General features: G+C 46.0%; 1 protein-coding gene and 1 long non-coding RNA gene across 4 annotated transcripts in view; both read right to left on the bottom strand.

Moving 5' to 3' along the window:
• Positions 1–3059: 3059 nt before the first annotated feature.
• Positions 3060–9889, bottom strand: LOC115836017. The gene is made up of 3 exons (XR_004031023.1): positions 9826–9889; positions 5934–6104; positions 3060–3329 (listed from the first exon to the last, which is right to left on the bottom strand). It is a non-coding gene; the product is annotated as an uncharacterized LOC115836017 (long non-coding RNA).
• Positions 9890–19945: 10056 nt separating this feature from the next.
• Positions 19946–23455, bottom strand: part of SLC5A1 (solute carrier family 5 member 1) — a 76908-nt gene continuing 73398 nt past the window's right edge. For 2 of the 3 annotated variants that reach the window (XM_030815208.1, XM_030815210.1), the window contains one exon: positions 19946–22985. In XM_030815208.1, coding sequence (XP_030671068.1) covers positions 22762–22985 — 224 coding nt within the window. In that variant the 3' untranslated portion in view covers positions 19946–22761. The remainder of the gene's footprint in view (positions 22986–23455) is intronic. The other variant, XM_030815209.1, reaches the window with a different exon arrangement.

The following is a 23455-nucleotide window of genomic DNA, read 5'->3' as shown; positions in this document are numbered from 1 at the left end:
TAGGTCCCAATGTTGATGCTCTGTGTTACTCAACCGTGTCACTCAGGCATGAGATAAGATGTCCCCACACCAGGGAGTTCCAACACTTATGTGTACACCCGAAACTGTAATGGCCTATAAAGCATGCTAAACATTGCCCATCATCCAAGGGGGCCTCTGTGGTCACATAACCCAGGGTAGCAAAAGATACTGGAACAGCAGGCGTTAACATGGGCATTACTGTGAAATACACATAGAAAGCCCACAGGCTTCTGGTCAGCTCACAGATTCTGAGAAGTGTAAGATACCACATAGAACAGTGCACATCAACATCTGTTAGAGCTGGGGTCATTCCTCAGCACTTGGTCAAAGCAGGAGAAAATCAGGAAGATAATTGTATTGTATTTAATAACATGACCACCTCAAGCCTCAGAAATGCTCCAATCTATAGGAGACAGACAAGGGCCAGTGCCACATCAGAATGCAGAGGACAACGTTGTTGTTAGCCTGGCGCCCATCACCCTCATTGGAGACCTCCTGCATAGCTAGGGTTGTGAGGCTCAGCACTCCCCATGTGCTGACCCCCATGATGGACCGTCTCACTGCTGGGGGCTGGTGTGAACATGAACAGCCACTGACTCAATGGACGCACAGACAGTGTAAAGAAAGGGAAGACCAGAAAGAGAAATAGCACAGGGTTAGCACTCACTATCTCTAAAAAATAGGGAAATGCAGCACTTTAAGAGCTTTTTTTATTTACTTGTCTTTGTAACAAAGGATTAGTAAAGATATAATACAATTATTTTGCCTACCGTTCTTTCAATAAATGAGTAGAGTGACAGTCAGCGCACTGGTGCTGCTTAGGAATCCCACGAGGAGCCTTGGGGGAGGAGTGTATGGAGGTCAGTGGTTGACAAGCAGGGACTGAGCTGCTGCTGAGCCATCCTCCTTGGTGGTGAAGGAAAGAAGGCAGAGAGGGGCGGAAAGAAATGATGACCGAGCCTTGGTTTTCCAACCAGGGGAACCTAGTCAATGTGAAATAGTCATCTAAAGAATAAGTTAATACAAAAAGACACAGTAACAGCTTCATTTAAGACATTAATAAGAAATGTCACCTCTTGACTGGCCTTTCTATTCCTCACAGCATTTGACTCATCTGTATACTTTACTCCTGCCACCTCTCCTTCACCAGCCTTTTCTAGGAAAGGCCTCAGTTCATCTTCCACAGCCATCTTTAGCATACAGAGTGGGGCAGGGCTTGTTCCTCGGAAGTTAGACCCTGGCCCAGCCACATGTGACACTCAGCTGTGGTAGGAAGCTGGGAAGGAAAAGCTAATGACATCTAACATTTGTCTTCAGATAATGGTACTAGAGATAGGAAATGCCATGTTTATGTGGAAACTCAGTCTCTCTTCACTTAGCCTAGTCATAGTTTCTGTGTGTTCTGCTCAGGAAACCCTGTAAAATGCAAAGGGTACAACAGGTTTGCTTGAGGGACTGAGCATCAGGCTGACCTCTTGGCTTCCTTCCTAGGAGGATAAAGGGTAGGTCAAGCTTCACAAGGTGGGGAAAGACAAACTCAACCCTGGGACAGGAGAATCTCCATCATGCCCTGTTGATGCTACTGTTGAAATAGGTTTTTGTTTGCTTCTGAAAACCTTCACGCACAGAAAGCCAAGGTAGTTGCTTTAAGTCATGATGAATATGAATAAAGTGGACCACATGATGATTTGAGGTTTCTTTCGGAGCATGCATTCTATGGAAATACATTGCTTTTCAGTACAATTTGATTGTCCTGTATGTGTCAGTATCTCTCAATGAACAAAACAGAACAATGAAACTGTTTGATTTGGCAATGTCACTTGTTCACCTGAGAAGTGATTTTCTCATGACCAGCTTGTCCTAGACACCTATCATCTCTAGAGAATAGTTTCCCCATGGTGCTTCAGGGGCCCTGCTATGTGTGATTCAAGGAAAATATCAGTGTTACCAACATTGAGGTTCTTAGAATTCATGGACAGCTGCCCAGTGGGCTCCATGGGAGAGAGCAAGAGAGAGCCTCATGCTAGACCTGAAGGGGAACATGATTTAGAGGATCAGAAGGAAAAAAAATGAGGATGTTGGGACATTGTTGGAGGAGAAGCTCAAGGCTGCAAGGTTAGAGGCATCAGTTCAACATCATCACTGGGGCCCAGGCAGGATATGAGACCCCTTCTGAGTAGGAGTGAGCAGGACCTGGCCTTCCTGTCTGCCGAGAGCATGGTGTGAACATCATCCTAAGTGCCTCGAGAAAGCAGCTTCCTTATTGTACCATGTCTTCCCCATCTCTTTGCGTGATGATGGCAATGACACCAGCAGAAATTGGTGAGAGGGGCAGAACAGGAATCAGGTCCCCACTTTTCTGACACAGAGCAGACAGGACACGAGTCAGTAGGGATGGACTTCAGGGTCAGGCCAGACACAGAGAGGTCCCAGACCTGATCTTCCTGGGGCTGGGACAGATAAGGTTTCATTTTTCACCTCTTCTGGAAGTCACCTGGGGAACGGTCCTTCAGTAGACACTGTTGGCCAATGGTTGTCTGGCCCAGAAATATATTTCAACTAGACGTAGCCCCCAAGTTCTTGGACAGGGCAGTGGCAGCACTCCCGAGTAGCAGGGGAGGTGGGGAGGGACACGAGTTCCAGTGCAGGGTGAGCTCAGCAAAGGGGTGGGGACTGACCCTAGAGTCCAGGTCATCCTTGCAACTCTTCTGTGGAATCCACAACACCTCAGTTTCCACTTACTTTGGAGATGGTTTAACATCTTCAGTATAAACTTGGGGTCTTCCCACAGATGGAGAGAGGAACCCTGGCCATGGGTGTTTACTGCCAGGGCAGTGACTGTCTCTTCCTCATTTGTTCTTATCCCACAGCTCAGTCCTGGGGAAGACATGTTAGGCCCTGTGGATGTTTTAATGAACACACCCCAGGGATGAGTTCTAGATCATCCCTGGGCTGGGATCTAGTGCAGGTGTGGGAAGGTTTTCTTTGCAGCCTGTCCAGCCTATTGAGCCCCACACTCATCCTGGAGCCTGCCCAGCTTATGATTCAGGGTCCCTGGAGATGAGGGTGAGCTCCTGAGGACAGCGAGTTGCCCCTACCTCTCTGCTCCTGCCGCTCTGATCTTGTCTAGACAGGGTGTGCAGGGCCATGCTCTTCCACTGGGTGCAAGAACGCCCCCTGCTGGAATCCCTCTGGACCTGGATATTGTCCTCATGGTCATATCCCCAGCCCCACACAGTGACTGGCCCTTATGCAGATGCCCAGGAAGTAACCTTAAATGTATGCTAGGATCAGAGCAGCAAACGATTCTGAAAAAAAAAAAAAAAAAAACCCGGGATAGGGGAGTCTTGTCTTCCTCATTTCTGGATCTCTGGAGCTGTCCCATCTAGTGTGGTTCTCAGTCATATATGTGCCTCATCATGGTTAAATACATTTAAATATATACAATTAAAAATTCAGAACCTCATCACAACAGCCACCATGCAATGGCCCAGCAGCCACATGTTTATACAGCTCAAGTTTTCCTTCTTTCCACCCTTTGATGAGAACATGATCTTCAGGCTGGTGCTGGTTTACCGGAAATTCTAGGGGTGGTACATGTGCTAAAAGACTTTTAGTTTTGAGGGAAAGGAAAGTGGGAGATAAACCAAGTATATGATTTTTAAGAAATGGACCTTTTATTTTAAATGTGGGGACATCAGCAGTGGACTTATAGTCCTTGGTGCCTTCTTACTGAGAAATTTCCTTTAGCACCTACTTTTATTAGTTTTTATGTAATGCCCGACCTTGTTTTTCCCTTCTCCACCTGGCCTTGTTTCTCCCTTAGCTAAGAGAACCAGACAAACTCCATCTTGGCTCTTTCACTGGCAGCCCCTTCCTCAAGGACTTAACTTGTGCAAGCTGACTCCCAGCACATCCAAGAATGCAATTAACTGATATGATACTGTGCAAGCTATATCCGCAGTCCCCAAGAATTCGTCTGATTGATAATGCCCAAAGCCCCGCGTCTATCACCTTGTAATAGTTTTAAAGCCCCTGCACCTGGAACTGTTTACTTTCCTGTAACCGTTTATCCTTTTAACTTTTTGACTACTTAACTTCTGTAAAATTGTTTTAACTAGACCCCCCCTCCCCTTCCTAAACCAAGATATAAAGGTTAATCAAGCCCCTTCCTTGGGGCCGAGAGAATTTTGAGCGTTAGCCGTCTCTCGGTCGCCGGCTAATAAAGGACTCTTAATTCATCTCAAAGTGTGGCGTTTTTCTAACTGGCTCGGGCACAACATTTAGACCGAAGAAAGCCAAACACCATTTTATATTTGACAATGCTTCCTGTATGTTTATACCACATAAGCTAGATTTCATTCACCTTTATATTAGTGTTATTAATGTTAAACAGTTTTAATAAAACTTTGTAGACATATTTATTCAATTTTTAATGTCTGACCATAAGATTTTTATAGACTTTTTTAACCTTTTATAATTTTTGTCAAACAGCAGGTTAGTGCTTTAAGAAAAACCCATTCTGTTTTTATTTTAATGTCCAGTTCACAGAAAAACTGGATGATACCCCTTTGACTTTAGCCAATATGTTTACACACAGAATTTTCTTTACAATTAATGTTTCAAACTTGCTTAAACCTTCAAAACAATTTTTGTAACCTTTTAATGTAGGTAAAAATCCACATTCTTATGCTTCCTTATAATCCTTTTACCAAAGGCATATTTTACTTTCCTTATATACCTTGCACATAAACTGTTTCTTCCATAGTTTTACATTCAGGAGGACTAATTAATTTAAATTATACAACATTTCTTGCATAAATTTCTAACACTTTTTTTCATGACTTTCACAGACAATTCTTCGACATGCCTCAACTTTCTGACTTATTGGAAACATCCCTTTCTTTAAACAACTAGTTAATTTATTTCAGGACAAGAATTTTCCATATAACATTCCTTTTTATATCAATTCTGCACCCCCACTTTTTTTCTTTTTTCTTTTTTTCGAAGATGATAACCATTCTTTTCCAAAGCAAACTTCCTCAGGTCTGTGGACTAGACCGTCTAAGGCCACAGATTAGAAGTTACTATCATACATGTTACACTGTTAACTTTTAGCAAAACAACTTTACTTTTGTTGAAAACCTTCTAAGTGTGGGATTTCAATTATCCTTTGCTATTAATAAGAACTCGTTTAGTCCAAACTAACTTAGAATTGGTATAGATGGCTTTTTTTTCTCCTGGTTCTGTAAGTACTTCAAGGCTTGGCTGAGTGGCAAAGTTGAACAGACCAATTATTAGGCAATTTTCCTAACTCTGCTTCTACAAGAGTTTTCCTCAATTACGGAATACCCATTGTGTTTTTTTTCCTTAATCACCTGGGAGGAATTATCTGTCACCCTGTCCTGAAGGTAGTTCCTCCTAGGTCTGGTCGGACCTTTGTATGGTAATTAAGATTTAAATCCCCTGTTAGGAAATCTGCTGGGTTAAGGGAATTTTCAGGGGTTTATGTTAAATCATCTTTTTCTAACGGAGTAGCCCCATACTTTATTTTTGAGTTATGAAGCTACCTTTTTGCTTTTTTTTTTTTAACTTAGGGTACTTCTGAACTTGTGGGGTGTGGTCACAATGAGGTTTCCTCTAAAAGCTACTTTTCTACTTTCTTCTGTCAGCAAAGCAGTTGCCGCTACATACTGACTGCATTTGGGCCGTCCGTGGGTTACTGGTTTCAAGGAATTTACACCAAATCAAAACCAAAACCAAAGTGACGATAAAGGCACGTCCATTCGTCAAGCAATTTAAACCAAGTCAAAATCAAAACCAAAACCAAAGTGCCGATAGAGGCACGCCGTGGGTGATCAGGCCACGCTTCCACCCACATGGAGTGGGCAAGTTCCCAAGACCGGTCCTACCGTGTTCCAGATATCCGGACTCCAAGCGCCAGTTCCTTCCCGTTGCTCAGCCACTGCGTTGATCCTCTGCGGGGGCCTGCCGTGCACTGCTCTGACGAGGCGTTCCACCGGGGCAAACGCCTACCCGGGATCACGCTCAGGATCCGCGTAGCTCAAGCTGGCCGGACTCCCCTGCAGGGATGCTCCACAGGGCAGGCCTAAGCCGCCTAATGGGCTGCCTTGCTTCCCGGTCAGGGAACCAAGAAACGTAGCTGGATGAGCCACAGACAAAACTCCTCAGACACCGGGTTAAAGAAGGAAGAGGCTTTATTAGGCCGGGAGGTCGGCAGACTTGCGTCATAAGAACAGAACCGAGCTCCCCAAAGAAAGAGTTCCTGGCCCTTTTAAGGGCTTACAACTCTAAGGGGTCCACATGACAGGGTCGTGATAAACTGAGCAAGCATGGGGTACATGACTAGGTGGGGGTAAACAAGGCAAGTATTTCTCCACACCATTGTCTGTGATCTATAGATAGCACAAGCGATTAGGGTGGGGGTTAATCTTTAGCCTACAGGCTAAAGCAACACCAGAGAGGATGGAAGGGAGACCCCTGGAGTTGTGGTTGTGGTCAGATTGGACCTTCCCATGGCTGCTGAGACCCTGGGGCATTAGGGACACCAGAGAATGCCTCCCTGCTCTTACTTTGTGGTCACCAAGAGATCAGGGTTACCACAACCCTATAATGTAGAGAATCCCTGTCCCCTTCCATGCCACTTCACTCCTTAGGGAAGCAAACGCCCTTCCAGGAGCTCATTCCCATTCCTGGGCCACAATCAAAGGGAAAACCTGATCCAGACATGAATTTCCTTGGGCCTCTGCATTTCCAGACAGCCTGTCATTGCATGCATGGGGCTGACTGTCTCATCTCAGCTTCAGAAGGGCAGGCATGGTTGTGGACACTCTGCTGAGCAAATGCCCACCGGAGTCAGTGGTTCAGCTTTCCTGCATCACAGCTGCAGATGGGGGCTGGGGAGGGAGTCAGTGGTTCAGCTTTCCTGCATCACAGCTGCAGGTGGGGGCTGGGGAGGGAGTCAGTGGTTCAGCTTTCCTGCATCACAGCTGCAGGTGGGGGCTGGGGAGGGGGGCATAGGGGGTCCTAGGGAGTAGTTTTTGTATGAACCTGTGTCACAGTGCTTGATGTTTAGCAGAGAGACCCAGCTGACCGTCCTAAAGAAAGGTGCAACCGAAACTCACTTCACAGGGCCTTTATAACTGAATGAGACAACATACTTAGGTATCTGGTCCTTGATATCTGGGAGATGCTGAATAAATGAAAATGATCCTTTCTCCCTCTCTGATACTTAATGTGGCCCCTTACATTGGGCTGCTGGTTCTGGAGGGTCACAGGGAAGCAGGATGGCTCACGCTGCTTTCACCACAAGCTCTGGCACCCGGTAAGAACCAGCACGGCATGTGTGGAGCACACACCATACATCAGGCTTGCTGCTAAGAGCTTTACATGCCTGATCTCATTTAACTGCCCTTAGAAATCAGGGGATGATCCCCATTTCACAGAATACTGAGGTTCATAAATGTCAAATAACCTGCCTGGAGGAGCCAGGTCTGAGAACAAGGTCGGTGCTCATGACCACTGGGTGGAACTCTTCTCAACGTGGTACCCATGGTCCCAGAGTCACAGGCCTTCTTAAGATGTGAAATTTGGTTAGAGATCAATTTTCTATCTCTGGAATCATCATATCCCCTCTCAATTCTTGTGTTTACAGGCAAGGACGTGTCAACATAGAGACTTCAGAGGACAAAGTGAACTTCCTGAGCCCCAACAGGCAGGAGTCCTGCCAAAGCCAAAATGTATGTGTCACCTTGGAAGATGATGCACCAGGAAGAATGGGGAGGACAGAGCAGGAAAAACTGCTGATGAGGCTGACTCACTCTTTGGGGCCCGTCTTATCAGCAAAGCCAGCTCTTTTGAGATGGAAGAACAAAGATGTTTCTCCTCTGTGAGGAGGTGACAGTGGTGTTCTGGGTGAAGGAGAGCAGCTTTGTCCTGGAAGGAATCTGACTTGGAAGGAGGCCCAGTTGTCCAGCAGGTGCCTGCTCCCTTTCTGCTCTGGCTTCCAAAGGGCTCTCTGCAGAGCTCCTTCCTGGAGCTGCTGGCAGGAGGTCCTTTGCTGGGGGGTGATCCATGGGGACGTCTGGAGCAGTGGGAGCCTATCTTGGGACCTGGACAGGAGCTGCTCCACCTCAGCACCCGGGCTATGAGGCACAGGGCTGGGCACCACGAGGGCATGGGTGAAAGCAGCATGGATTTGGATTTCAGAAGAACTGGGCTTGAGTCCTAGTTCTGCCATAAACCATGTGACTCTTAGGCAGTCACTTTATGTTTTTATTTCATTGGCAGTAAAACTGTCATTATCTACAATATGGGAATTGTAAGGAACTACTGAGAAAACGAATCTCAAAATGTTCTGTGCAGACTCTCAAATACTGTGCAAATATTAAATTGTTGTAAAATCCAGTCTCTGCCTTTGAGATTTTACAATCTGGTGAGCAGGTAAACACAAGTAGACATAACAAGGGAACAGTCTCCATTTAGTGCTGGGTGATGGGAACAGAGAGCAAATGCTTTGAGTTTGGGGTAGTGGGCTGGGGTGATGAGGGAAGGCAGGAACGCGGGAAAGGCAGACCTTGAATTTTTTTTATTTTTTTGAGAGGGAGTCTCGCTCTGCTGCCCAGGCTGGAGTGCAGTGGCGTGATCTCAGCTCACTGCAACCTCTGCCTCCTGGGTTCCAGCAATTCTCTGCCTCAGCCTCCTGAGCAGCTGAAATTACATGTGCCTGCCACCATGCCCAGCTAATTTTTGTATTTTTAGAGATGGGGTTTCACCATCTTGGCCAGGTGGTCTTGAACTCCTGACCTCGTGATCCACCCTCCTCGGCCTCCCAAAGTGCTAGGATTACAGGTGTGAGTTACTGCGGCCGGCCTTGGATGGGTTTTTAAAGATTGGAAGACAATCTGGGTCACTGGGCACTCCCACAGGGGAAGCATGAGCCAAGGTGCGGCAGCCACTCTACACACGACCTGCTTTAGCCATCAGGTGCGACAGAGGCTGCACACCAGTGACAAATTAGAGAAATCCAATCTGCACATATGTTTTACTTGCACCACACGGTGTTTATTTAATATCATCTGGCCACTTAAGACAGGGAGATTTAAAATGAAAAATCCAGATTTCCCATTCTTTTTTTTTTTTTTTTTGAGACAGAGTCTCGCTCTGTCACCTGGGCTGGAGTGCAGAGGTGCAATACTGGCTGACTGTAACATCTGCCTCCCAGGTTCAAGCAATTCTCCTGCCTCAGTCTCCCAAGTAGCTGAGATTACAGGCGTGCACCACCATGCCTGGCTAATTTTTGTATTTTTAGAGGAGACGGGATTTCACCATATTGGCCAGGCTGGTGTCGAACTCCTGACCTCGTGGTCCACCCGCCTGCGCCCCGCAAAGTGCTAGGATTACGGGTATGAGCCACCATGCCTGCTCCAGATTTCCCATTCTTTCTAAAAACCAGAAGACCTGGCCACACTGGGTCCTCTTCCCCCGCCAGCAGTGATCCTCTGGAGTTTCTGAGAGGGTTCATGCCACACCCACTCCATCGCCTGCTGCCTTTCCCACCTACTCCAGTTAACTCACTCCATCACCTCCTGACCTGTCAGTGTCTGGGCTCGTGATTCCTGTGTAAACAAAACCTTCTATTGGGAAGAAAGTTTTATGAAGGGAGCTGTATGAGGGGAGACATGGGTCCCTAGACACCCTAGAGGAGAGACTGAAGTGGACCCAAGCTATAAACCCTCCCCTGTCAGCCAGCTTCCAGCTGCCACCAGGCCTACTCCTGCACACCTGACATCTTTGCCCACGGTCATCGATGCAATCACTTTCTTCACTGCCTCCTCCTTCTTCTTCTCCTTCTTGTCACTGTTGAGCTCTGCCTTCAGCTCGAAGATCTCCCCTAAGAAAAGGAGGCAAGCATGAGCGATCTCTCCCTACCCTGGCAGGGGACGATTCCCAGTATCTAACTTCCAAAAGAACTGGAGGGAGGCACGTAAGACATCCTATGCTGTTGGCTGAGGGCAGCTTCAGGTGCCTGGCCTCAGGTGGGACAGGCAACAGTGAGGGACGACTGTTAGGATAGGAATTAACAAGATGGAAGCTTGGAGACCGGGTGTAGTAGCTCACACCTGTAATCCCAGCACTTTAAGAGGCTGAGGATCCGCCAGGCACGGTGGCTCACGCCTGTAATCCCAGCGCTTTGGGAGACCGAGGCAGGCGGATCACGAGGCCAGGAGATCAAGACCATCCTGGCCAACATAGTGAAACCTCATCTCTAATAAAATACAAAAAATTAGCCTGGTATGGTGGTGCATGTCTGTAATCCCAGCTACTCGGGAGGCTGAGGCAGGGGAATTGCTTGAATCTGGCAGTCTGAGGCTGCAGTGAGCTGTGATTGTACCAGTGCACACCAGCCCAGGCAACAGAGTGAGACCCTGTCTCAAACAAAAAACAAACATTTTTTTGTAGGAGAAAGATCTAAATCCTGGTTCTGCTGCTTGCTAACCCCCAGCAAGTTGAAATCACTCTGAGCCTCAGTTTCCTCATGTATAGAATCAAGACGATGACGCCTACTTCACAGGGTTGCTGGGGGCTTAACTGACATAACGCATGTAAAGAACAAGGCCAGGCAAGGCTGAGGTGGGTGGATTGCTTGAGCCCAGGAGTTTGGGTGAGACCAGTCTGGACAACACAGTGAAAACCTGTCTCTACAAAAAATAGAAAAATTAGCTGGGCGTGTTGGCATGCATCTGTAGTCCCATCTACCTGGGAGAATTGATTGAGCCTAGGAGGTTGAGGCTGCAGCTCTAGCCTGGGGGACAGAAACCCTGCCTCAAAAAAAAAAAAAAAAAGAACAAGCACAGTACTGGCACGTAGTACATACTGTATAGATGCCAACTCCCCACTTCCTCCGACTTGGAGGGTATCTTGTTGGTTAAGACCATGAGTCAGGTGAGCCCTAGCTGGGGGACCTGCACTATTCCCTCCACCTCTCTAAGCTGGAGCTCCCTCATCTGGAAAGTGGGAGATGATGATGAAAGTTGCATTAAAGACTCTAAAGTGTAGAAAGCACCCGAGAGCCCCAGACACCCCGTGAGAATTCAATGAGCAGTGGCTCTGGCGCTACCCACCTACTGAACCCAACAGAGGTGCCCTGGGCTTCTGCGAGCTCCCAGGCCAGGCCATGCGTATGCCCATAGCTGCCCAAGGCAACTCTCCTGCTTACTTGGCTCTGGAGAGGTGAGAAGCAGGCAGGCCTCCTTTTAGGTGTGCCTGAGGGTGGGTTGTGGGGCAAAGCACTAGAAAGGGGCCCACTAAGGCCTGAGGCCCAGTGCCTTGTTGGAGCCCCTGAGGACCAGGGTCCTCAAGCTGGGCTGGCAAGCAAGGGGCAGCCCGCTCACCTCTGGGCCTCGCGGTCGTCCTTGGGCGTATAGTTGGCGAGGCAGTCCAGGATGAAGATCTGGCCCCACTTGGTGCACTCAATCAGGGCTGTCAGCAGCTTGTTGATGAACTGTGGGTTCAGATGGAGCAGGTTGTTGCTCGGGTGAGACTCGGCGATTTCTGAGAGCGCTGCCACTGTGTTGGCCACCACCTGGTTGAAGGGGTGGCAGGGGCAGAGGCTGGAGGTGCTGCTCACAGGCCAGGGAGCAGTGGGCTAATGATGCTGGCTGGTCAGAGGTCAAATATCCTGAAAGGAATATGACCTAACGAGGAGGGTCTGGAGCTGCAATGAGACCAACTCCAAGCACTCACCCTGCTGACTCCTCTGCAAACTGGAACAAAACAAGTGTGCCTGCCATTTAGAAAAACAAGAAAGACCTAGCTCCAAGTGCCTAGACACAGCAGCGCCTGTCTACCAGCAACAGCAGCTCACTTCAATGCTTGTCAGCTGTGCTTCTCAGAGCTAGGGGATTCCTGCAGAGCTCCTCGAGGCTACCGGGAGTGGATGGGGGCTGGAGAAGAGGGGCTTGCCAGGTGAAGCTCCAGGCCCTCAATCCATTTCCACTGCAGCAGGTGTTTTTTTGTTTGTTTGTTTTTTGTTTTTTGTTTTTTTTTGAGACAGAGTCTTGGTCTGTCACCCAGGTTGGAGTGCAATGGTGTCATCTGAGCTCACTGCAACCTCCACCTCTTGGGTTCAAGTGATTCTCATGTGTCAGCCTCCCAAGTAGCTGGGATTGATTACAGGCATGCACCACCACGCCTGGCTAATTTTTGTATTTTCAGTAGAGATGGGGTTTCCTCATGTTGGGCAGGCTGATCTCAGACTCCTGACCTTAGGTGATCCTCCCGCCTCGGCCTCCCAAAGCTCTAGGATTACAGACGTGAGCCAATACACCCAGCCTGTTTTGTTGTTGTTGTTGTTTCTGAGATGGAGTCTCGCTGTGTTGCCCAGTCTGGGATGCAGTGGCTCAATCTTGGCTTACTGCAACCTCTGCCTCCTGGACTCAAGCAATCCTCCTGCCTCAGCCTCCCGAGTAGCTGGGATTACAGGCATGTGCCACCATGCCCAGCTAATATTTGTATTTTTAGTAGAGACGGGGTTTCACCATGTTGGCTAGGCTGGTCTCGAATTCCTGACCTCAGGTGATCTGCCTGCCTCAGCCTTCCAAGGTGCTGGAATTACAGGCATGAGCCACTCGCACCCAGCCTCAGGCAGCTGTTTTTTTTTGTTTTTTGTTTTTTTGTTTTTGAGATGGAGTCTAGCTCATTGCCAGGCTGGAGTGCAGTGGCGCAATCTTGGCTCACTGCAACCTCTGACTCCTGGGTTCAAGCGATTCTCCTGCCTCAGCCTCCCGAGTAGCTGGGACTACAGGAGCATGCCACCACGCCTGGCTAATTTTTGTATTTTGAGTAGAGACAGGGTTTCACCATGTTGGCCAGATGGTCTCAATCTCCTGACCTCGTGATCTGCCCGCCTTGGCCTCCCAAGTACTGAGATTACAGGCGTGAGCCACCATGCCCGGCCCATTCTTCCTTTTCTTTGTGGCTTCATACTTGATCTGGGAGACTCTCTGGCCACAGCCCTGTTCATTTTGTGTCTTCTCTACTCTTCAAGGTTGAGACAATCCTGGACCTCCAGAAGTCTTGGCAACAGGGTTTCTGCATCATCTCAGCTCCTGCAAGCACAGTCACGTGGCCCTCTGGTGTTGCAGCTGTGGCTGTTGCCTCTTGGTCAGGCCCAGTAGACGCCGTGATTAAGCGAGTGCATGTTACCACGTGCACAGCATATGTGTGAGACAGCAAGAATTGTTTCCCCACTGTCATGAACACAGGAGGTGGCCCCAGACATATTATTGACCATGGGGAGGCTCCCCATCCTGACCTGACCTTGGTCTCCTTCTCCACAGAGCTCCATGTCCACTGGGCTCTTCTTGTCTTCTCACCAACGTGGATATGTTTATTGTGTCACAAGCTGGCTGAGCCTGAGCACCTCTGTTAGCCTCTCAGGAGGTATATCAGGTCTTCTCAGTAGGCAAACAGATCTCTTGCATCTGTGGGAGTGGGGGCATAACTGCAGGTAATAAGAGCATCCAGCAGCTTGGCCGGGCGCAGTGGCCCATGCCTGTAATAATCCCAGCACTTTGGGAGGCCGACGCAGGTGGATCACAAGGTCAAGAGATCAAAACCATCCTGGCCCACATGGTGAAACCCCATCTCTACTAAAAATACAAAAGTTAGCTGGGCGTACTGGTGTGCGCCTGTAGCCCCAGCTACTCGGGAGGCTGAGGAAGGAGAATTGCCTGAACCTGAGAGGCAGAGGTTGCAGTGAGCCGAGATCGCGCCAGTGCACTCCAGCCTGGCGACAGAGCGAGACTCAGTCAAAAAAAAAAAAAAAAAAACCAGCCAATATCATAGTTATAAATGGACAACTTTACCAGCTTCAAAGGAAGCATCCGGGTCAGCTCCAAGACCTCTGCAGACTTGTGGCCAATGGTGTTTCCATCATGTCTTGCGCTCTCTGCCAGCAGCCTGACATCAGCCATTGCTATCCCATAGTCGCCATTTGCACACCGCTGTGCACGTCAGTCACTTCTTTTTTGCTGATCTGGATCAAGTCCCTCTCACCAAACACTGGCGTGTCTTTGTGTGCACTGCACTCTCCACTGTCAGCCTCTGCTGCATGGTCCCCTTACAGATGCTGAATGTCCCATGCGTGCTGCTCTGAGCCATGGGATATGATAATGTCCAGTCCCTCGGACTCCGTGAACTCCTCCATACTGTCTTCCTCACTCCTCACAAAGCACCTAGTCCTTGTCCACATGAGTAGATGGGCAAGCGCTGTCCCCATAGACTCTTTTCACTGGACTCCCACGGAGGGCACTGAGGACTGGTTGGGGGCACCTGGGACTACTGACTGTTCTGCCTTTGGATAGACATGGTCTATCCTGGAACAAATCCATCTTCCAAGAGAGTAGATGAAGGGGCCACTGTATTTATAATGTCCCAGGGACCTGCTCACATCTGCTTGTCGTTTCTGTAACCTCTACCTTGGTTGGACCTGCCTGTGGGCCACCTTTAAACCTCTGCAGCCCATTGTGACCCCTCACCATCTCACAACACTGTGTCTGCATCTCCATCTACACAAAACCACCCTGGCAGGAAAGGACACCCCCCTCCTCTCAAAGACTGACACTTTTCAGCAAAGGGTGACCCAGAAAAGATGCAGACAGAACAAGGCCAGTGTACCTAAACAATACTTACCCAAGGAATGCACAGCTTTCTATAGTACCAGAAACTCGTATTTCATTTCAATGGACTTCACAGGAGAGTTTAGAAATGAAGATGGGACAAACTATAGAAGACACACATAAGCATAAATACATGGAGATGTTGGGCAGATATGCCAGGCAAACACTCATGAAACAGAAAGTTGATGTGGCTGTGGTGATAAACAGCAAACTCAACATGCTTGAAGACAACGTGGTTTATTTTGTCTTTAGAAGATCAATGCCTAGGCGAGACCAGTGGCTCACACCTGTAATCCTAGCACTTTGGAAGGCTGCGGTCAGCAGATCTCCTAATGTCGGAGGTTCGAGACCAGTCTGACCAACATGGAGAAATCCCATCTCTACTAAAAATACAAAATTAGCCAGGCATGGTGGCACATGCCTGTAATCCCAGCTACTTGAGAGGCTGAGGCAGGAGAATCACTTGAACCCGGGAGGCAGAGGTTGCAGTGAGCCAAGATCCAGCCATTGCACTCCAGCCTGGGCAATAAGAGCAAAACTCTGTCTCAAAAAAACACAAAACAAAACAAACAAAAAAAGAACATCAATGCCTATTAATAAATGATTTAATTCAAAGAAGAGAATTTCAGCTCTCAGCTCCAACACTGATGAGCTGTGTGACCTTGGACAAATCCCTTCCCCTCTGTGGACCTTGTTTTTTGGGTACTTCACATGGGGATAATAATAGCACTGATGACTGGGTTGTGGTTAATAATTAAAGAAGACAATCTTCATAGTAAATCCTCCATAAAAATGGGCTTCTGTGACATAGGGTGAGCTCCTGGAGGACAGTTTTTTCTGGGACACCTCCAGGGCCCCACCTCCAGGGCCTCGCTCTGTGCCAGACACACAGTAGGAACACAGATTGCTGAAGGAACTGAGTCTCCATTTCTGTGGCTACTGGCCACAGACCTAGAGAGCCAAGGCAGATTTTCAGAACACCCTCCCCACCCAGGCCAATTCTCCTGTGTTTATCCATCTAATTTCCTGGCTAGGTGCGGTCAGAGCAGCAGCCCAGGCCTGGCCTTCTGTGCTGAATCTGGTGGGGGCCAGTGGCAGCTGCTCCTCCAGGAGAGCGCCTCCCAGTGGAGGGTAGGAAGGAGGGGAGGGCTGGGAGTGGTGGTGTTACCAGAAAGGGGTCCTGATCCAGACCCCAAGAGAGAGTTCTTGCATTTCTCAAAATAAAGAATTCAACATAAAACTAAATTTTATTTTTGCATTAGTGCATCTTTAATGCTAAAGTTACTTTTTAATAAAATTTTATAAATCTATCCAGTTTTAATTAATTTAACTACAAGATAAGATTTTCAAAACGATTTATAACTATAATTTTTTTCTTGTTAAAGAACAGATCAATGTTCCCCAAAACCCTATTATTTTGATGTACGGGCCCAGATTCTGGCTCTGTTTCAGCGCCTTGTGTTTAATATTTAATTTATGGAAGAATTAAATAATACCCTTTCATTTTAGTCAACTTGCTCACAGAATTCTTTACAAAGTTTCATAAACCTCCTATAACTTGCTTAAACTTTATTTTCTTTCAACTAAAAATTTAAACTTAAACTTTCAAAGTTAGAAAAAACTCATTTTTTTTTGAAAAAACCACTTTCCCATGTCAAAAACACATAATTTTTCTTTTTAGTGGAAGCAATTTTAATTACATACCAGGTGCGGAGTCTAGGATACAAGACAGAACTGCAGATAAAATCTGACTCTTTCTAGCATAGCTAGGAGGCATGGCTACCTCCACCTGTCCCCAGGCCTCACCTAGAAATCGAATGGCTCCAAACCAGGTAAACTGAACAATTTTCCAAAGTCAAAGAAGCAGTTTATGACATTAAAACACTTAGTGAATTTAATCTCTGACTTAATTTAAACCAAATGTCTAAATTTTGAAGACATTTTCATTTTACCAATAACTTTTAAAAGCCTTTATTTCCCAAAGATTACTGAAGTTACATGAACTAAAAGGTATGAGAACTTCTATTTTTCTGATGAAATATTTGGGAGCTTTCATTTTCTTTGAAGCCAATTAAAGCTCCTTTATATAAACATCATACACAGCACTTCCAGACAAGATCGAGCAGTTCTAAGTTTTTCTTTCCCATGTTATGACTTTCTGACTTGTCCTATACTTCCCTTTTTTCTTTTATCTAGTTGCCTGGTGCCTGGCCCTAGGATTATTCAGTGCAGAGGAAATACTGGCTTGGTGTGTGGAAGTTGGATATGGAGGTGATTTGGGGTGATAGACTTGGGATTGGTTGGTTTGTATATGAAAGACATGCTCCCAGGCAAGCTCTTTACTGTCTGTAAGATAGAAAAGCAGACCTTGCTATCTGTAAGGTAGAAAAGCAGAAGCTGCTTCAACCTCCCTGGGAAAAGCAGTCTTTCCCTAAGTCTGCAAGATCCCCCAAATACCACAGCATCAAGAATACAGAAAATAATAAAATATAGTTCATCGGCCCTGTGATAAATTGATACCAACTAGACAAATACAGAATCTAAGAAAACACAGAACAGAATCTAATCAGTTTGACAAAGGTTAGGGTAGGTGATCTCTGTTCCAAGTGGTAGCACCTAACACTTCTAGCTGACAGATGTGTATTTTTTGCTGAACCATTTTCTTAGGAGGAAATTCTTTTATTTAAATTTAATTAATTCTTTTAATTACACCTGTGAAATCTCAATTATGTTGTAATATAATCGCATTGAAAAAATCATGATGTTAGTATTGACTGCTTTCAGGGTAGCTTAGAAAAGAGCTGAGAGTGGTTTCTGGGTATGAACATGGTTCAAAACGTAAAGGGATGGCTTGTTCTCATGGAAGGAAGGAAACCCACAGAGCACTACTTGTAGTGCCTTCTCAGTCTCCTGAAGCGAGGCAGAGGAGAAGGAAAAGTGGAGAATTTCACTTGGCTGGCGTTCCCTAGAGAACTGGATCTGACATGGAGCTTGTGTTATGTTTTGAGTTTTGAGAGGCTAAAGAGGGAGGAAGGAAAGCCACTGGATGGGGTGGATAGTGGAAAATGTGTAGACTGTCCTGGATTCGGTTTCTGGTTTTGCCAGTGATTTTCTGTGTATAGTTTGGCAAATTATTTTGTCTCAACTGTGTGTTTTGTTTTTTTGAAAAATGAGGACCTTGGTACTTGTAGCATCTACCTACCTCCTGTGGTTGTGATGAGGACACTTTGAAAATGGGATGGGAGCTACATATGCGAAAGATGCCATACAGATGCTATATTAACCTGCATTATAGTCCCATAAATTAAAATATATTCCTTTGATAAAAATAAAAACATTAAAACCCCATAACATCCTGATTCCCTGTTCTCCAGATATTCTAGACAAATACTAAATATATCTATGGTGAGCTTAGTTGGCACAAGATAAGGGTCAGGACGCAGGAGGCTAGGATAGTTGATAATTGGATCTAGCAACTTGAACAATTTTTTAAAATATAGGTAAGTTTAGAGATTATTTCAACTGCAGAGCCACTGGTAAACATGAGGTGAGTAACTGCCTGTACAATGCTCCGTTAGAATAGACCGAGCTACTTAGGGTGAGCAAATGATAAATTATGCTACAATAATTTCAGGGGCACTATTCATTTCCTCAAATTGAAGATGGTATTCTAGGCTGGGAGCAGTGGCTCATGCCTGTAATCCCAGCACTTTGGGAGGCTGAGGCGGGTGGGTCATGACGTCAGGAGATTGAGACCATCCTGGCTAACACGGTGAAACCCCGTCTCTACTAAAAATCTGAAAAATTAGCCAGGTGTGGTGGCACATGCCTGTAATCCCAGCTACTTGGGAGGCTAAGGCAGGAGAATCACTTGAACCTGGGAGGCGGAGGTTGCAGTGAGCCGAGATCGTGCCACAGCACTCCAGCCTGGGTGACAGAGCAAGACTTAGTCTCAAAAAAAAAAAAAGAAGAAGATGGTATTCTCTATGGGGTTGAATGACTGCCTATCAGTCCTCAATTTATAGAACTGAAAAATCATGCCTTATCAGGCAAAAAAAAACTTCTTTAAATATAGATGCCTATTTCAAAAGGAATCTCTCAAAATGCACAGCCTGGCCTCTGTCCCTACAGAGTGAAGTTGGTCCTGGGGCCTTTGACCTACCAGAGAGCACTGCTTTGCTTGTGTGTAGCTGTGCCTGGCATTGCTGTTCCCTCAGTGACATTCCTACTTTGGAACTCACTGGAACGCACTCTTTCCTAGTGCTGAAGTCACCATCTCCTAAAACAGGTGCTGCAGCTTGTGTTTTCTTGTCCTCCTTCACAAAAGTGAACCTTGAGAGAAAAGCATAAGTGAGCTTGCATGGAAGAAAGGGGTTTCTTAACATCCTCCCTACCCTGTCCAAAGAAAATCTCACCTAACCTCCAAATTGTAATTTGATGGATGAAGTTGTTTCAGTGAGGTGGCATTGTCTTGGTAGTTTGGTGGGAATGGGATTAGGGAGGTGTGGATAAGGTCAGTGGGGCCAGTGTTGTGTGACTGGCTCCAAGGAACTCAGATAAGTACCATTCAGCCCCAGAGCTGCATGTTGCATCCTTAACCCAGCCAGCTTTTGAAGTCCTGAGAGCCACTCAGTGAAAGAACAGGCAATTTAATACCAGGTATCCCATGCTTGGAAAACTGGTAGCAAAAACCCATCTGATAGAGGGATCTTCTTCACACAAGAGTGCTGGCAGCCCACACACATGCAGTTCAGAACCAGACCAAGGGCTGCTTAGAGTAGTGATTCTCCAGCTATAGCTTGCATCAGAACCCCTGGAGGGCTTGTTGAAACACAGATTTTTAGGATGCACCCTCTCCCCTGACATTTCTGATTTTGTAGGTCTGGAATAGGGCCTGAGAATGTGCGTTTCTAACAAGTTCCCAGATGATTTTGTGGCTGCTGGTCTGAAGATCACATTTTGAAAACCACTATTTAGAGTTAACTTCTAAAAGGGCTTCATTTCCTCACCAACACTGGAAGAATGGAAAAACCTTTTCCCCAGTTCCTCCTTTGAGATTTGTAGAGCTGTGTTAGGACCGAAAGTCTTTTCTGAAACCAAAGGTGTGTAGGTATGGCTGAGGCACATTACAGCACCCAGGGAAAGAAAAATCTGACCCCATTGACTTTTAGGGCCCATCTGCTTAATTCTGGCCCCTCCTGTACATGTCCAATGCCTGTCACTTTTTTTGGAAATTATTTTTATTTTTCAAATTCACAAATAATAATTATATATACTTATGGCATACAATGTATTTTTATGTATGTACATATTGTGAAATGACTAAATTAATTAACATCTATTACCGCATATATTTTTTTTGTGGTAGAACACTCACACTACTGTCAGCAATTTTCAAGTATATGTTATATTGCTATTAACTATAATTGATATATTGTACAATTGATTTTCTGAACTTATTCCACCTAACTAAACCTTTGTATCATTTGACCAACATCTCCCCGGTCCCTCCCTCCCCCAGCCCTTGATAACCATCATTCTACTCTCTGCTTCTGAGTTTGACTTTTTAAGATTCTACGTATCAGTGAGATCATGTGGTATTTGTCTTTCTGGGGCAAGGCCTGATATTTTACCAGCTTGACTTTTGTGTTTGGTACTCATTAAATAGTTTATATGCACAACTCCCTGCCCACACTGGTCCTCAAAGTCAGTCTCACAGGTGTAATATTTTTTCAGGCAGTAGGGTGAGGGGGAAAGCAGTAATGTTTATTGGGCATCTTCTATGGACCAGGTCTTTTAAGCAATATCGATTAACCTCACCTAATCTTTACAACAGCTCTGTGAAGCCTGCGTTATGCTTGGAGGAACCTGAGGTTCAGAGAGATTTATTGACTCAGCTAAGGTGAGGAACTTGGTGGTCATGGTGTAGGGGTTGACAATCCCTCCTCCCTGCTGCAGAATTTCCCAAAGCAGCCTTCTAACAGTGATACAACATCTCTCCTTCAATTCTGAAGACGCTGGAATGGGGATGGGATGTAGATAAGTTAGAAGACCAACACCTATTGAGCACCTACTTATTTAAATAAATGTTATATTGATAAATGCTTTCGATGTATGACATTTAAATCTGTGAGCCAGGCATTTATATCTCTGTTTTCAGATGAAAAATGAAGGTTCAAGGACATTGATCACATTGCTCGGGGTATATCTGTACTCTGAGCCTTCTCCTTGGGTTAGTCTAGGTGGATATCTTCTCCTGACCAAAAACTGATAGGAATCAAATATTTTCACGGTCAAAGCAGCTTCTGCTTTTCTACCAAGGCTCTTCCAAAACTTCTGGGAATGGATAACAATGTTTTCTGGGTCTCCTTCACCCTGAGCACAAGGGAACCTGGTCCTTGAATGAACCTGCACTCAAAAAATCAAACTAAACACCGGATAGTTTAGATTGGCAAAAATGCAAATCAGAGTGTTGGGCTTTGCTTGTATTTGCTGACATGCTATAGTCCCGGAGTCAAGGTGCCAGGGTCCTGGGAGCAACAAATGCATTCCCATTGATTTATTGTTGAAAAACCCTGTGATCGATCAGCCTACCCAAAGGCCTTGCCCCACCCTGCCTTGCCTCACCCACATACGTTCAGTTTGTAATTCTGTTTCCTTTTGCTGCATAATACCTGCTTCAGTTTACCTTTTTCACGGGAGTCTCTGGCTTGGAAATCCCCAAAATGCATACTTTATCTGTATTGTGGGTTTGTTTAGTATCTCCTCAAGACTCACTTGCTGAATTCCTAACCCTCAGTTTCTCACAGTGTGACTGTATCTGGAGGTAGGGGCTTTAAAGAGGTGATTAAAATAAAGACATTAGGGTGGGTCCTATTCCAATATGACTGATGTCCTTATAAGAAGAGTAGATTTAGGACACAGACAAAAGGAGGCCACAGAAGACAGAGTGAGATATGACCATCTGCAACCAAGGAGAGAGGCCTCAGAAGAAACCAACCCTGCTGACATCTTGGCCTCCAAGTTCTAGCCTCTAGAACCGTGAGAAAATAAATGTCTGCTGCTTGAGCCATCTGGTCTGTGCTACTTTGTTATAGCATCCCTAGAAAACTGATATACTTAGTTTGACAAATGCATCCCAAGTCATTAGTAACCAATGGGCATACTTTGTGTAGCCACAAGAAAAGGTTAACTAAGGGCCAGGCTCATGTAAAAAGAAAGCAAGGATTTATAAATAAATGCCTATGTCATTTATTTATTCAACAAGCATTGCTGAAAATCTAAGACATTCCAGGCACTGTGAATGCCAAAATGAGTGGAATCCCAAACCCAGGGAACTCACAATGGACATTTTAAGAAGCCCAGAAAATTCCCTGGACTCAAGCTATCTGCCTCCCCCACAACCTTGAGGCTGGGGCCCAGGTCCTTCCCTTTTGTGGAAGTACTACCTTCCTCAGGCCTCCACTTCAGAGAGCAAACACCCAGGACAGCGAGCCCATCAAGCTCCATCCTCAGCTTCCATGCATTCCTCAGTTTACCCGATTGACACACTTGAGAGGGAAAGTCCAGGCAAAACTCGAGGGGGGTATGATGGGGGGAAAATAGTTTTCTTTTAAAAAAAAACATGGGGAGGAGGATGGACAGGAAAAGTGGCAGGAACCAGGGAGACTAAAGTTCTTAAAATAATATTCAAGGATTACAAACCACACTGACACCCGGAATCTACCTGAGACAGACTCACATCAGACATCAATCACATGGCTTCTGATTCTTAGTCTGCCTTTTTCTGGATGTGACTGAGTGGACTTCCCTTCTGCAGCTCCAGTAGGTACAGATGGCTGCATCACACTGGCTTCAAATGCATAAGTTAACAGCAAACTAATGGTTTTCTTCCAGCTAGCCTATAATTACACATGTACACATTTATCTGCCTGGGCAAAATTTACAACTGGCTGGTTTCCCTTCAACACCACAGGATGAGACTAAAGGGAGGTGAGTAAGAGTCCAGCCATGGTGAATCTACAGCAAAAGGTAAGACTCAGGCAAAATATGCATGGCAAAAGACAGCCACGGTCACCAGGATGATGCCATTGACGTTCGCCACTGTCCTCCACAAAGGCTTCTCAGAGGTGTCCGTCATCTTCATCTTCATGGCTTTCTCCTCTTCCTCCGTCATCTTGGGTGCACCCTGCTGCTCCAGCCCACAAAATAGGTCATAGGCTCTCCTAAAGATTCCTTTTTTCTTCTCAGGAACTTGTGTGTCTGGGCAAAGGCACAGAAGAATTATTGGACACAGAAGCAGGATGGACTAGAAAAGTTTTCAGGGGAGATGCCATACCATGAAGCATCTGCTATTCTGCAGAAATCACCCAAAAATGAGAAGTTTCCCCAAATTTCCCCCATATTTTCTTGTTTTAAGGAATGAAAACGGTAGAAAATGTTCCAACAAACTTAATCACAAAATGATCTTACTATCTACATCCTTAGGATCAGCTAGCCTAAGTTTTATCTCTATCAGGCCCAATGCAAATTCATTTTGATTTGGAACAGTCAGATCAAATAATAGTTTATAATAAAGGCACATTAATAATAGGCTGGGGAATTGTGCCATAGGAAGGAAAACTCAACTCTGAAACACAAAATCTCATATCTGTTCACTACATCACCAGAAAGCAGTCTGGCTGGCATGATTCAGGAGTGCTTTGATTACATCTGTCTGTTCTAAGGCTTCA

Source organism: Nomascus leucogenys, chromosome 7b, assembly GCF_006542625.1.
Source record: "Nomascus leucogenys isolate Asia chromosome 7b, Asia_NLE_v1, whole genome shotgun sequence".
In the NCBI taxonomy this organism is placed as follows: Eukaryota; Metazoa; Chordata; class Mammalia; order Primates; family Hylobatidae; genus Nomascus; species Nomascus leucogenys.
This window is presented reverse-complemented; position numbering and strand designations above follow the sequence as displayed.